Raw genomic sequence first — 15,616 nt, 5'->3', positions numbered from 1 at the left:
CAGCCTCGGCGGCCCCGGCTCACGGGCCCAGCCGCTCCGCGGCATGTGGGATCTTCCCGGACCAGGGCACTAACCCGCATCCCCTGCATCGGCAGGCGGACTCCCAACCACTGCGCCACCAGGGAAGCCCCAAAATCTTTCTTTTTAAAAAATTAAAACAAATTTTTCCGTAGGCACCATCCTTGCACCTCCCCCGCACCTGGCTCCAGCTGGGCGCCATCTTTCCTCCCCTGCTGCCTTCCAGAGCTGGGATCTCCTGGAGGGGAGCTGCTACACTCGGCCAGTGCCCCGGGTTTTACATCTGGTGACCCAGTTTTTACAGCTGTAGCCCAGGGGACGCCCCTCCATTGCCTAGCTCTGGAGGCCAGGGGGGCCTTGAGTTCCCTGGGCCCACGGGATTATAACAATCAGAGAAACAGTTGTTGGCAGACATCCGAACCCCCAGGCAGCACAGAAAGCAGATTGAAACTTACCCTGTCTTTCTGTTGAAAGAGGCCTATTTGCTTGTCCAGCAGCTGTGGCCTGAGGGGCAGGCACACTTCAAGGACCCGCTCAGGGAACAGAGGCCGGTGGACGCCATCTTTGTGTTTTCCCTCTGCCTTGGCCCAGCTTACCTGAATCTGAAATACCTCCCACCCTCATGGCCAACAGACCCAGGAATTCAGCCTTTTTGTGAAAGAGGCCTATTAGTGTATCATCATTGCTGCTGCCTGAGAGTCTGGCTTCCAATCAGCCTTAATCCAGGTGCTGATTGAAATCCTCTCCTCTGGGACACTGACAGGTGTCAGCACACCCTCAGCTAGTAGGAGCTATTAAAAATAAATTAGGCTGCTTGAACAAGCAAAAAGGTTTGAGAGACAACCACGAGCTAGGGCAGGGTTAAGCGATAAAGTTTATCTGTCACCATACATCGTTACAAAAAATTTATTTTTCTTGTGATGAGAACTTTTAAGATCTCCTCTTTCAGCAGCTTTCAAACATGCATTACAGTATTAACTATAGTCACCATGCTGTACATTACATCCCCTGTCTTATTTATTTTATAACTGCAAGTTTGTACCTTTTGACCCCCTTAACGCTTTCACCCACACTCCACCACCCCCTGCCTCTGACAACCCCAATCTGTTCTCTGTGTCTATGGGCTTAGGTTTGTTTGGTTTTGTTTTTTAGATTCTACACATAAATGATCATATGGTATTTTTCTCTGACTTATTTCACTTAGCATAATGCCACCAAGATCCATCCAAGTCATTGCAAACAGTAAGATTTTCTTCTCTTTTATGGCTGAGTAGTATTCCAGTGTGTGTGTGTGTGTGTGTGTGTGTATAATCACATCTTCTTTATCCATTCACCTATTGATGAACACTTAGGTTGTTTCCATGTTTTGGCTAGTGTAAATAATGCTGCATATTTACAATATAGGACATTTACAATATATGACATAGGGGGGACATATATCTTTTTAAATTAGTTTTCATTTTCTTCTGATAAATACCCAGAAGTGGAATTCCTGGATCACACGGAAGTTCTATTTTTAATTATTTGAGGAACGTCCATATTGTTTCCATTTTTGTAAATAAGATGACAGACGTTAATTAGATTAATATGGTGATCATTTTGCAATACAAATTTCAAATCATTGTGTTGTACACCTGAAACTAGTATGATGTTATATATCAATTACACCTCCAAAAAAAACAACAACAAAAAAAGGAAGGAGGCTTCCCTGGTGGCACAGTGGTTGAGAGTCTGCCTGCCGATGCAGGGGATGCGGGTTCGTGCCCCGGTCTGGGAAGATCCCACATGCTGTGGAGCGGCTGGGCCCGTGAGCCATGGCCGCCGAACCTGCGCGTCCGGAGCCTGTGCTCCGCAACGGGAGAGGCTACAACAGTGAGAGGCCCGCGTACCGCAAACAAACAAACAAACAAACAAACAAACATAAAGGAAGGCTGATTCTGACACGCAGGCTCCAGGTAATGGAAATGCTCTGAGTCCCCGAGGACAGCGTCAGCACAGCAAAGGCAACAGGTCAGTCAAGTGTCCTTTGTCAGAAGAGCCTTTCCCATCCTCAGAGGCATTCCCTGCTCCTTGGTCCTTTCTGTCATATCCAGGCTTCAAAATGTGGCCAGAAGGAGCTGCACCTGAAGAAACTGCACTGTGGCTTCTGATATCAGTAAAGTGGCTTGCAGAGAATGTTTCTGTTCTGCTGATCTGAGGGCTCGCCTGGGAGAAATATCCATATTAAGATGGAACTGATTCAAAAGTGCAAATGAGGATGTGTACTCAAAAGCACCAGTATATCAAAACCTGAAGCGGGCAGTGAAACATTAGAGAAATCACTCTCCTCATTAGGTTAAATCCCTCCATAAATAGCTCTCCAAAGGACCTTCTACCGATGGACTTGGGTTTAGTTATTGCTTGAAGTGAGTCACCATTTGGGAAATGATTACTAATGCGGTTGGATTTGTCATTTGGGGATTAACTAAGTCACCCCAAGTTACATGTGACATTGGAAAAATTAGGGAGAGAGGAGACAAAAGACCTGGATTCTAGTTTGAACCTCACCCTTACTAGATTCTGAATCTCAGGCTCTTCACCTTTCCCAGGGGGATATCTGCCCTGCCTTCCTTAGTTAATCTAGTTCCTGGAGCTGCACATACAGCTCTCCCCTCCGAGAACACCCTCCTTTAACTTTCCACTTGGTGGGTCCTTTGAGTCACCTCAAGTCTCCCATCCTTCAGGAAACCTTGCCTTGATTTTGTTCTCCCTTCGCTCCCACAACCTGTGCAAACATCACTCTATTTGAGGACAGGAAAGACATTTCACCTCTGTGTTCTCGACATCTAATATAATGCATTTCATACTTGTTGACTAAACTAATTGCAGTTCTTTTACAAACAGTGCAGTGCTACATAAAATAATTACCCTTAAGTTGTTAATCACAAAGTTATTAAAAATAAAAATAGATAGTAGTGCCTTAGTTTTCTTGCATCTTTAAACATTATGTTTTTCTTTTTAATTGAAGTGCAGTTGATTTACAATACTGTGTTAGTTTCAGGTGTACAGCACAGTGATTCAGTTATGTATATATGTGTATATATATTTGTATTCTTTTCCACTATAGGTTATTACAAGATATTGAATATAGTTCCCCATGCTATACAGTAAATCCTGGTTGTTTATTTTATACATAGTAGTGTGTATCTATTAATCCCATACTCTTAATTTATCCCTCCCTGCCTTTTCCCTTTGGTAACCATAAGTTTGTTTTCTATGTCTGTGAGTCTGTTTCTGTTTTGTAAATAAATTCATTTGTATTATTTTCTAGATTCCACACATAAGTGGTGTCATATGATATTTATCTTTCTCTGTCTGACTTACTTCACTTAGTATGATAATCTCTAGGTCTATCAGTGTTGCTGCAAGTGGCAATATTTCATTCTTTTTTATGGCTGACTAGTATTCCATGGAATATACATACCACATCTTTATCCATTCATCTGTTTATGGATACTCAGGTTGCTTCCATGTCTTGGCTATTGTAAATAGTTTCTTGCATCCTTAAAAACACTCCACAAAACTACAAAAAAATACAAAGCTTGAGAGGGACCTTCAAGATGGTGGAGGAGTAAGATGTGGAGATCGCCTTCCTCCCCAAAAATACATCAGAAACACATCTACGTGTGGAAACTCCTACAGAACACCTACTGAATGCTGGCAGGAGACCTCAGACTTCCCAAAAGGCAAGAAACTCCCCACGTACCTGGGTAGGGCAAAAGAAAAAACAGAGACAAAAGAATAGGCACGGCACCTGCACCAGTGGGAGGGAGCCGTGAAGGAGGAAAGGTTTCCACACACTAGGAAGCGCCTTCGCGGGCGGAGACTGCGGGTGGCGGAGGAGAGCGCAGCAACAGGGGCGCGGGGGGCAAAGCGGAGAGATTCCCGCACAGGATCGGTGCCGACCAGCACTCACCAGCCCGAGAGGCTTGTCTGCTCACCCGCCTGGGTGGGCGGGGCTGGGATCTGAGGCTCGGGCTTCGGAAGTCAGATCCCAGGGATAAGACAGGGGTTGGCTGTGTGAACACAGCCTGAAGGGGGCTAGTGCACCACAGCTAGCCGGGAGGGAGTCCGGGAAAAGGTCTGGACCTGCCTAAGAGGCAAGAGACCATTGTTCCGGGGTGCGCGAGGAGAGAGGATTCAGAGCACCGCTTAAAGGAGCTCCAGAGACGGGCGTGAGCCGCAGCTAACAGCGCGGACCCCAGAGACGGGCATGAGACGCTAAGGCCGCTGCCGCCACCAAGAAGCCTCTGTGCGAGCACAGGCCACTCTCCACACCTCCCCTCCCGGGTGCCTGTGCAGCCCGCCACTGCCAGGGTCCCGTCACGGCGCGCCTCAGGCTGGTGCAACGTCACGCCAGCCTCTGCCGCCGCAGGCTCGCCCCGCATCTGTGCCCCTCCCTCCCCTGGCCTGAGTGCACCAGAGCCCCCGAATCAGCTGCCCCGTCCTGTCTGAGCGAAGAACAGACGCCCACCGGCGACCTACACGCAGAGGCGGGGCCGAATCCAAAGCTGAGCCCCGGGAGCTGTGAGAACAAAGAAGAGAAAGGGAAATTTCTCCCAGCAGCCTCAGGAGCAGCGGGTTAAATCTCCACAATCAACATTATGTACCCTGCATCTATGGAATACCTGAACAGACAACAAATCATCCCAAAGTCAGGAGGTGGACTTTGGGAGCAACTGTAGACTTGAGGTTTGCGTTCTGCATCTAATTTGTTTCTAGTTTTATGTGCATCTTAGGTTAGTATTTAGACTTTATTATCATTGATAGATTTGTTTACTGATTTGGTTGCTCCCTTCCTTTATATATATATATATATATATATATATTTCCTTTTTCTCTTTTTGTGAGTGTGTATGTTTGCTTCTTTGTGTGATTTTTCTTTATAAAAGAAGTATAACCACAAAGATAAGTTTTTTACATGGGCCTCTCACTGTTGTGGCCTCTCCCGCTGCGGAGCACAGGCTCCGGACGCGCAGGCTCAGCGGCCATGGCTCACGTGCCCAGCCGCTCTGTGGCATGTGGGATCTTGCCGGATCGGGGCACAAACCCGTGTCCCCTGCATCAGCAGGTGGACTCTCAACCACTGCGCCACCAGGGAAGCCCAAAATTTTTAATAATTTAAAAAATTTTTTATTTTAATAACTTTATTTTATTTTTTCTTCCTGTCTCCCTCCCTCCCTCTCTCTCTCTCTCTCTCTCTCTCTCTCTCTCTCTCTCTCTCTCTCTCTTTCTTTTTTTTTTCCCTTTTCTTCTGAGTTGTGTGGCTAACAGGGTCTTGGTGCTCCGGCTGGGCGTCAGGCCTGTGCCTCTGAGGTGGGAGAGCCGAGTTCAGGACATTGGTCCACCAGAGACCTCCCAGCTCCAAGTAATATCAAACAGTGAAAGCTCTCTCAGAGATCTCCATCTCAACACTAAGACCCAGCTCCACTCAATGACCAGCAAGCTACAGTGCTGGACAACCTATGCCAAACAACTAGCAAGACAGAAACACAACCCCACCCATCAGCAGAGGCTGCCTAAAGTTATAATAAGGTCACAGACACCCCCCAAACACACCACCGGACACGGTCCTGCCCACCAGAAAGACAAGATCCAGCCTCATCCACCAGAACACAGGCACCAGTCCCCTCCAACAGGAAGCCTACACAACCCACTGAACCAACCTTAGCCACTGGGGGCAGACACCAAAAACAACGGGAACTATGAACCTGCAGCCTGTAAAAAGGAGACCCCAACTGCAGTAAAGCAAAATGAGAAGACAGAGAAACACAGGGCAGATGAAGGAGCAAGATAAAAAAAAAAACCACCAGACCAAACAAATGAAGAGGAAATAGGCAGTATACCTGAAAAAGAATTCAGAGTAATGATAGTAAAGATGATCTAAAATCTTGGAGATAGAATGGAGAAAATACAAGAAACGTTTAACAAGGACCTAGAAGAGCTAAAGAGCAAACAAACAATGATGAATAACACAATAAATGAAATTAAAAATTCTCTAGAAGGAATCAATAGCAGAATAACTGAGGCAGAAGAACGGATAAGTGACCTGGAAGATAAAATAGTGGAAATAACTACTGCAGAGCAGAATAAAGGAAAAACAATGAAAAGAATTGAGGACAGTCTCAGAGACGTCTGGGACAACAATAAATGCACCAACATTCAAACTATAGGGGTCCCAGAAGAAGAAGAGAAAAAGAAAGGGACTGAGAAGATATTTGAAGAGATTATAGTTGAAAACTTCCCTAATATGGGGAAGGAAATAGTCAATCAAGTCCAGGGGGCACAGAGAGTCCCATACAGGATAAACCCAAGGAGAAACAGGCCAAGACATGTATTAATCAAACTATGAAAAATTAAATACAAAGAAGAAATATTAAAAGCAGTAAGGGAAAAACAACAAATAACATACAAGGGAATCCCCATAAGGTTAACAGCTGATCTTTCAGCAGAAACTCTGCAAGACAGAAGGGAGTGGCAGGATATATTTAAAGTGATAAAAGGGAAAAACCTACAACCAAGGTTACTCTACCCAGCAAGGATCTCATTCAGATTCAACAGAGAAATTAAAACCTTTACAGACAAGCAAAAGCTAAGAGAATTCAGCACCACCAAACCAGCTCTATAACAAATGCTAAAGGAATTTCTCTAGGTAGGAAACACAAGAGAAGGAAAAGACCTACAATAACAAACCCAAAACAATTAAGAAAATGGTAATAGGAACATACATATCGATAACTACCTTAAATGTAAATGGATTAAATGCTCCAAACAAAAGACATAGACTGGCTGAATGGATACAAAAATAAGACCCATATATATGCTGTCTACAAGAGACCCAATTCAGATCTAGGGACACATACAGACTGAAATTGAGGGGATGGAAAAAGATATTCCATACAAATGGAAATCAAAAGAAAGCTGGAGTAGCAATTCTCATATCAGACAAAATAGACTTTAAAATAAAGGCTATTACAAGAGACAAAGAAGGACACTACATAATGATCAAAGGATCAATCCAGGAAGAAGATATAACAATTGTAAATATTTATGCACCCAACATAGGAGCACCTCAATACATAAGGCAAATGCTAACAGCCATAAAAGGGGAAATTGACAATAACACAATGATAGTAGGGGACTTTAACACCCCACTTTCACCAAAGGACAGATCATCGAAAATACAAATAAATAAGGAAACACGAGCTTTAAATGACACATTAAACAAGATGGACTTAATTGATATTTATAGGACATTCCATCCAAAAACAACAGAATACACTTTCTTCTCAAGTGCTCATGGAACATTCTCCAGGATAGATCATATCTTGGGTCACAAATCAAGCCTTGGTAAATTTAAGAAAATTGAAATCATATCAAGTATCTTTTCCAACCACAATGCTATGAGACTAAATATCAATTACAGGAAAAAATCTTACAAACACATGGAGGCTAAACAATACAATACTAAATAAGAGATCACTGAAGAAATCAAAGAGGAAATCAAAAAAATACCTAGACACAAATGAGAACGAAAACAGGATGATCCAAAACCTATGGGCTGCAGCAAAAGCAGTTCTAAGAGGAAAGTTTATAGCAATACAATCCTACCTCAAGAAACAAGAAAAATCTCAAACAACCTAACCTTACACCTAAAGGAACTAGAGAAAGAAGAATAAAAGACCCCCAAAGTTAGCAGAAGGAAAGAAATCATAAAGATCATATCAGAAATAAATGAAAAAGAAATGAAGGAAATGATAGCAAAGATCAATAAAACTAAAAGCTGGCTGAGAAGATAAACAAAATTGAAAAACCATTAGCCAGACTTATCAAGAAAAAAAGGGAGAAGACTCAAATCAATAGGATTAGAAGTGAAAAAAAGGAGAAGTAACAACTGACACTGCAGAAATACAAAGGATCATGAGAGATTACCACAAGCAACTATATGCCAATGAAATGGACAACCTGGAAGAAATGGACAAATTCTTAGAAAAGCACAAATTTCCAAGACTGAACCAGGAAGAAAGAGAAAATATAAACAGACCAATCCCAAGCACTGAAATTGAAACTGTGATTAAAAGTCTTCCAACAGGGGGCTTCCCTGGTGGCGCAGTGGTTGAGAGTCCGCCTGCCGATGCAGGGGATGCGGGTTCGTGCCCCGGTCCGGGAAGATCCCACATGCCGCAGAGCGGCTGGGCCCGTGAGCCATGGCCGCTGAGCCTGCACGTCCGGAGCCTGCGCATCCGGAGCCTGTGCTCCGCAACGGGAGAGGCCACAACAGTGAGAGGCCCGCGTACCGCAAAAAAAAAAAAAAATCTTCCAACAAACAAAAGCCCAGGACCAGATGGCTTCACAAGTGAATTCTATCAAACATTTAGAGAAGAGCTAACACCTATCCTCTGAAACTCTTCCAAAATATAGCCGAGGGTGGAACACTCCCAAACTCATTCTACGAGGCCACCATCACCCTGATACCAAAACTAAAGATGTCACAAAAAAAGAAAATTACAGACCAATATCACTGATGAACATAGATGCAAAAATCCTCAACAAAATACTAGCAAACAGAATCCAGCAGCACATTAAAAGGACGATACACTATGATCAAGTGGGGTTTATCCCAGGAATGCAAGGATTCTTCAATATATGCAAATCAATCAATGTGATACACCATATTAACAAATTGAAGGAGAAAAACCATATGATCATCTCAATGGATACAGAAAAAGCTTTTGACAAAATTCAACACCCATTTATCATAAAAACCCTCCAGAAAGTAGGCATAGAGGGAACTTACCTCAGCATAATAAAGGCCATATATGACAAACCCACAGCCAACATCGTTCTCAATGGTGGAAAACTGAAACTATTTCCTCTAAGATCAGGAACAAGACAAGGTTTTCCACTCTCACCACTCTTATTCAACATAGTTTTGGAAGTTTTAGCCACGGCAATCAGAGAAGAAAAATAAATAAAAGGAATCCAAATCGGAAAAGAAGAAGTAAAGCTGTCACTGTTTGCAGGTGACATGATACTATACAGACATGATCCTAAAGATGCTACCAGAAAACTACTGGAACTAATCATTGAATTTGGTAGAGTAGCAGGATACAAAATTAATGCACAGAAATCTCTCGCATTCCTATACACTAATGATGAAAAATCTGAGAGAGAAATTAAGGAAACACGCCCGTTTACCATTGCAACAAAAAGAATAAGATACCTAGGAATAAACCTACCAAAGGAAACAAAAGACCTGTATGCAGAAAACTATAAGAGATTGATGAAAGAAATTAAAGATGATACCAAAAAAAAAAAGAGATGATACCAATAGATGGAGAGATATAACATGTTCTTGGATTGAAAGAATCAACATTGTGAAAATGACTATACTACCCAATGTACAGATTCAATGCAATCCCTATCAAACTACCAATGGCATTTTTCACAGAACTACAACAAAAAATTTCAGAATTTGTATGGAAACACAAAAGACCCTGAATAGCCAAAGCAATCTTGAGAACGAAAAATGGAGCTGGAGGAATCAGGCTCCCTGACTTCAGACTATACTACAAAGCTACACTAATCAAGACAGTATGGTATTGGCACAAAAACAGAAATATAGATCAATGGAACAGGATAGAAAGCCCAGAGATAAACCCAAGCACATATGGTCACCTTATCTTTGATAAAGGAGGCAAGAACATACAGTGGAGAAAAGATAGCCTCTTCAATAAGTGGTGCTGGGAAAACTGGACAGGTACATGTTAATGAAATTAGAACACTCCCTAGCACCATACACAAAGATAAACTCAAAATGGATTAAAGACCTAAATGTAAGGCCGGACACTATCAAACTCTTAGAGGAAAACATAGAGGAAAACACTCTATAACATAAATCACAGCAAGATCCTTTTTGACCCACCTCCTAGAGAAATAGAAACAAAAATAAACAAATGGGACCTAATGAAACTTAAAAGCTTTTGCACAGCAAAGGAAAACATAAACAAGACGAAAGGACAACCCTCAGAATGGGAGAAAATATTTGCAAATGAAGCAACTGACAAAGGATTAATCTCCAAAATTTACAAGCAGCTCAAGCAGCTCAATATCAAAAAAAGAAATACCCAATCCAAAAATGGACAGAAGACCTAAATAGACATTTCTCCAAAGAAGATATACAGATTGCCAACAAACACATGAAAGGATGCTCAACATCACAAATCATTAGCAAAATGCAAATCAAAACTATAGTGAGGTATCACTTCACACCCGTCTGAATGGCCATCATCAAAAAATATACAAACAACAAATGCTGGAGAGGGTGTGGAGGAAAGGGAACCCTCTTGCACTGTTGGTGGGAATATAAATTGATACAGCCACTATGGAGAACAGTATAGAGGTTCCTTAAAAAACTAAAAATAGAACTACCATACGACCCAGCAACCCCACTACTGGGCATATACCCTGAGAAAACTATAATTCAAAGAGTCATGTATCACAATGTAACACAAAGATTCATGTATCACAATTGCAGCTCTATTTACAATAGCCAGGACATGGAAGCCACCTAAGTGTCCATCGACAGAAGAATGGATAAAGAAGATGTGGCACATATATACAATGGAATATTACTCAGTCATAGAAAGAAACTAAATTGATTTATTTGTAGTGAGGTGGATGGACCTAGAGTCTGTCCTACAGAGTGAAGTAAGTCGGAAAGAGAAAAGCAAATACCGTACGCTAACACATGTATATGGAATCTAAAAAAAAAAAAAAAGTTCTGAAGAACCTAGGGGCAGGACAGGAATAAAGACGCAGACGTAGAGATGGACTTGAGGACACGGGGAGGGGGATGGGTAAGCTGGAACGAAGTGAGAGAGTAGCATGGACATATATACACTACCAAATGTAAAATAGCTAGCTAGTGGGAAGCAGCTGCATAGCACAGGGAGAGCAGCTCGGTGCTTTGTGACCACCTAGAGGGGTGGGATAGGGAGGGTGGGAGGGAGACATAAGAGGGAGGGGATATGGGGATATATGTATACATAGAACTGATTCACTTTGTTATAAAGCAGAAACTAACACAACATTGTAAAGCAATTATAATCCAATAAAGATGTTAAAAAAATGAATTACAAAACTTTTGAGTAAACAACCTCCAGCTTAGCTCAGGTTCTTCCAAATATTTGCATATTTTTATAGATGCTAAATTTTCATATACAAATGTACTGAGCAAAAAGAAAATGACACAAAGTTACACATAAAAGTTGGTAAAAGAATTTTATTATGTGGCTTAGGTAGGTCTTTGCATACTACTAACAGAAAAGCATTTTTCCACATCTTATTCAACCTAACAAATGATATATTTGTCCTTCTATCTACATGGCGGCAGTATTACACTATTGAAGAAAACCTTCCTTTCATTTGTACTTTGGTGCAATTATACAGTAGATACCTCTTCCTCCGGAAAATAAAAATATTCCTGATCTAAACTTGAAATAGAACAAAGACATTAATACCAAGTTCCTCACACCACTTGGTAAAAGATTGCAATAAAAGTCCTAATAATATGCTGCTTAACATACAAAGAAGAGACATCTGCCACAGTTTCAGTCAAATCTCGGGAGGAATGGTTCAGCATGTGGGTTTATCTTCCTGGGGTTTTCACATATGATAGGTGGAATTGTACCATAATAAAGAATAGTCACCTTTTTCTCAAGAGACTCAAATATTGGACTCTCTCAAGAGAAACATCTTTTGGGACATAGTAACGTACAAATGGATAGGAGAAAAAAATTGCCTTAGGAAAAATCCACCACTGTTTGACCAAACACCTGAAATGTTTTTATCACAGCTTTCATATATTAAAAAAGTTTCCTGCGGAGATGAAGCTTATTCATGAAATAAAGCCTAGTCGCTATCATCTGAACCACGTTCTGAGCCCTGATCCGACGCCTCGTTGTTGGATCCCTCGGGTTCGGATTCATTGCCGGAGCCTCTGCCGGAGCCTCGGCCGGACCCCTCGTTGTCAGATGCTCTCTCGGAGTAGTGGTCCGACTCGGCGCTGGGGGACGCAGGCTGAGAGTCCATCTCAGAGCCCCCCGAGCGGCTCCGCCCGGACCGCAGGGATTCGTTGTCAGACTGTTCGGAGCCCGAGGGCCTGCGATTTCTGGCCGGCTGGTCGCTGTCTGAGTCCTCATCCGAGTGCTGCCTCCGGGGCCGCCGGGGGCTGCCAGCCTCGCTGCCGGACTTGTTCTGGTTCTCGTCGGAGTCGCTCTCCTCCGAGGAGGCGCCCGTCTTCTGCCGCTGGCCCTCGTCGGAGTCGCTGTCGCTGTTGCGGGGATGTCTGGCAAAGACAAACGCTCGTTAGACCAGGGTTCTGGCCAAGGGAGGCTCGACAAACCGGGGATGCGCTTGAAAAAAGAAGGGCATTTCATGTCTTGACCGGATCGCTGTTGACACAGGTGTTCGTTTTGTGATATCCTTTGGTGTGCTTTTTAGTAAATGTGATAGGGTTATTAAGAAAGAGACGATTAAAAAGTTAAAAAGAATAAGGCACTTTAGCTCTGAGACAGAACATAGACAGTGAAGGGTGACTGCACTGGTCATCCCAGGCACCCTTCATCAGAATGAAGCATTTCTCAATTTCGTACGTAAAATTATGAAAAGGAAGGGATACATTTATTTATCTTTATAAACCAATACACAGCGGTAGAGGTGCAACCCGGGACCTCACTGGGCTGCAGAGACTCTGAAGAATGCACTCTGTCCCAAGGCTGGCTGGGAGGGAAGCTCCTCTGTGCCACTGCCATCTGTGCTAGAAGATCGCTGAGGAGCAAAGTCGCCCTTTCTGTCCCAGGATCTGCTTCTGCTCCGGTGCCCTCCGCCACGACTAGACCTACTCAACATAGGAAGCTGGGGCTAAATAAAAAGGTTCTGCAGCTTGTTTGTGTACTTTTGCCAGAGTTCCCCCTCTACTTATCAGATGTTAAGGGCAGGGGACCTGTGCTAATGCTTGGGGGTGCAGTGGCACCCAGGGAATCTTGGCTTCTTGGAGGAAAGAACATTCCCTTCACCACTGTCACAACTGCTCCCCCACCAGAGCTGTGGAGAGGAGGACATGCTTCTCCTCGGGCATATTCCTTAGTTTTGGTTTCCATAACAGATATTCCAAGAAAGGAATATTAAATCCTACAGGGTCAGTCTAAGAAGGGTGAGGGAGGTGAAACATACTACTCTCCCTAGAAATGAAAACATCCCTGCAGACCGAAGAAAGGCTCTTTGTGCTTACATCTGAAAGAAGAAACCTAGACACACATCACATAACTCATTCTGTATACACGCTAAGGGCCAGTGAGCCCCGGGATCTAATTCACTCCATTCCATCTGGCCAAATAAGCAAACACTTCATGAAGGTCTAACCATCACTCTGTAATCAGTGGACCAGGGTACACTGTGGGCAACGGTGAAACAGTGTTTTAGGGAAAAGCAATCCAAATCTGTGTCAACCAGCATCTTCAGAGAAAAAGGGAAGTGCAGATCTTTACAGACTCTTTACCCTACCAGACCAGGACCCTTAGCCCCTTCGACATGCTAACCTCTCACCCCTGCCTCACCTCTAACCAACCAAGACTCTCTCTTCCTTTTATTTTTTTTAAAAATTCTTATTATTCTTATTTTTTTAATTGAAGTACAGTTGATTAGGACTCTCTATTCTTCTTCTAAGACTTAAACAGCCTTTCTTCCACAAAAAAACACCTCAATAATTCCCCCACTACCTCAACTCCAGATTACATGTGGTCACTGAAGAGCAATAAATGCAAAATATAAGTGATAACCCTTTTCCCACTATAATGTAGTTTTGGTTTATTTGTCATTCTCCACTGTCTCTAAAGTACGAATTCCCTGGGGGCAGCGTCGATGTCTTTATCCTCTGCATCCCCAGCTCTCAGCTTGCTATCTCATAGCATGGATGTTCAAATGTCTGTTGAATGAATGAATGAAATGATGGCCGTCAGAAGAACCCAGCATAGTATGGTATTAAGAGTCTTAGTCTAGGAATCCAAATGCAGAGCTTGAGGGGCAAGTTCAGCACAAGTGAAACAGAATATTGTTTCACCAAGTAGGCTGTGAGCTAGAGGAGTCTACGATAAGCCCTCCATAGAGCAGGCAGTGCTGAGTCATCCCTGCCTGACAAGGGAGGAAATGGTCAAGAAAGTCCCTTTCTCCCTGTGACCAAGATCAGGCTACTCTTAATACTTTAAGCCAGTCAATGGCAGTGTAGCAAAATGACAGAAAATTTCAGCTAATATCCACAAAGAAATGAGATTTCAAAATAGGTTTCCTTCTTTAAGGGACATTTAGTAGGACAAAATGACAAGACTGGAATGACATGTGTGCTCAGGCTTCTTCCTGCTCTAAGATTCTAAGAAGCTGCAGAGATGACGCTTTGGCACAGTGACCACTCTTGGTTATCCTTCACTAGGAGAACATAAGTGAAAAATTCCTACCCTTCGTCAGCAATTTTCAGTTTATCTTCATCAGATGAATCGTCACTTGATGATATTATGGCTTTGGATTTTATTTTTCCCTTCATTGAAGGAGGCAGACGTTCTGGCTTGGGCTGAAGAAAGAAGATCAAACGTAATAGATTAGTCAAGACTCTTTATGTTAGGATGTCTTGTTAAATTGGGTTTGCACTGCAGTGACACTGATACAATCAAACTGCAACCAACAAACTTCAAAAACAAGTGTCTGTGCTTGAAGACACTGCAGGGGAAGAATGTACTCTAGAGCACCGCAGTCTTTGATGCCTACTGGGGATGAAAACCACAGAGCTGGACACTTACAGCCTTCTTCTTCTCTGCTCTTGGTAGACGGCGCTTTTTCGGTTTAGGGCCATTTTCTGTTTCATCATCATCAGATCCTTCATCTCCCTTTGGAGGTCTAAAATAGTGAGCACCGAGAGAAAGTTCGTCAAGATTCACTCATGCCTATAAAACCCAAGACTTCTGTGCCATTCAAATAGTATTAGTCATTTTGAACACCCTTCTCTGCAGGGGCTGGCCTCGAACAGACTGTACACCCCTCAAGGGCAGAGACCACAACTTACTCTTGCTGCACATGGCTTGGGAGTCTGAAAAAACTGTATTTATGCCATGTCTGCTGACTAACCGAGTCACTTTTAAGCCCTCTTATTAACCTAAGATGAGCTCGAATCTTGCCCTTGGTGAGTGACAGATGTGAGAAAAGACCCAGGCTCCAGACTCAACCTCCTTCCCCTCCTCTTTCTTCCCTTCCAACTACTCATCCCAGGCCTGCTAATATCCAGCCACAGGTTCAATTCCACAGGTCTGAATGAATTCCACAAGCAGAGCCAGACATGGGTTGGAAAGAACAGGTCTAGCTAACACTGGAGGTTCCCGGACACGGAAGCACCGTGAGAGGAACAGACAGCTCAGGGGCACTTGCAGGTGAGAGGGGGGCAGGGCACCACTTATCCTAACAGCGGATGGCACTAGGAGGATTAAAAGGCCCTTCTTTCACATAAATTCCC

General features: G+C 43.2%; 1 protein-coding gene across 1 annotated transcript in view; it reads right to left on the bottom strand.

Moving 5' to 3' along the window:
* Positions 1–11,326: 11,326 nt before the first annotated feature.
* The window catches only part of CTR9 (CTR9 component of Paf1/RNA polymerase II complex), a 24,792-nt gene continuing 20,502 nt past the window's right edge, over positions 11,327–15,616 (bottom strand). The window contains exons 23-25 of the mRNA XM_007471401.1: positions 14,910–15,006; positions 14,571–14,683; positions 11,327–12,406 (exon numbers count right to left, since the gene is read on the bottom strand). Coding sequence (XP_007471463.1) covers positions 11,971–12,406; positions 14,571–14,683; positions 14,910–15,006 — 646 coding nt within the window. The 3' untranslated portion in view covers positions 11,327–11,970. The remainder of the gene's footprint in view (positions 12,407–14,570; positions 14,684–14,909; positions 15,007–15,616) is intronic.

Source organism: Lipotes vexillifer, unplaced genomic scaffold (assembly GCF_000442215.2).
Source record: "Lipotes vexillifer unplaced genomic scaffold, Lipotes_vexillifer_v1.1 scaffold6, whole genome shotgun sequence".
NCBI lineage: Eukaryota > Metazoa > Chordata > Mammalia > Artiodactyla > Lipotidae > Lipotes > Lipotes vexillifer.
The sequence above is the reverse complement of the archived record's forward strand: the minus strand, read 5'-3'. Positions and strand labels throughout refer to the sequence as shown.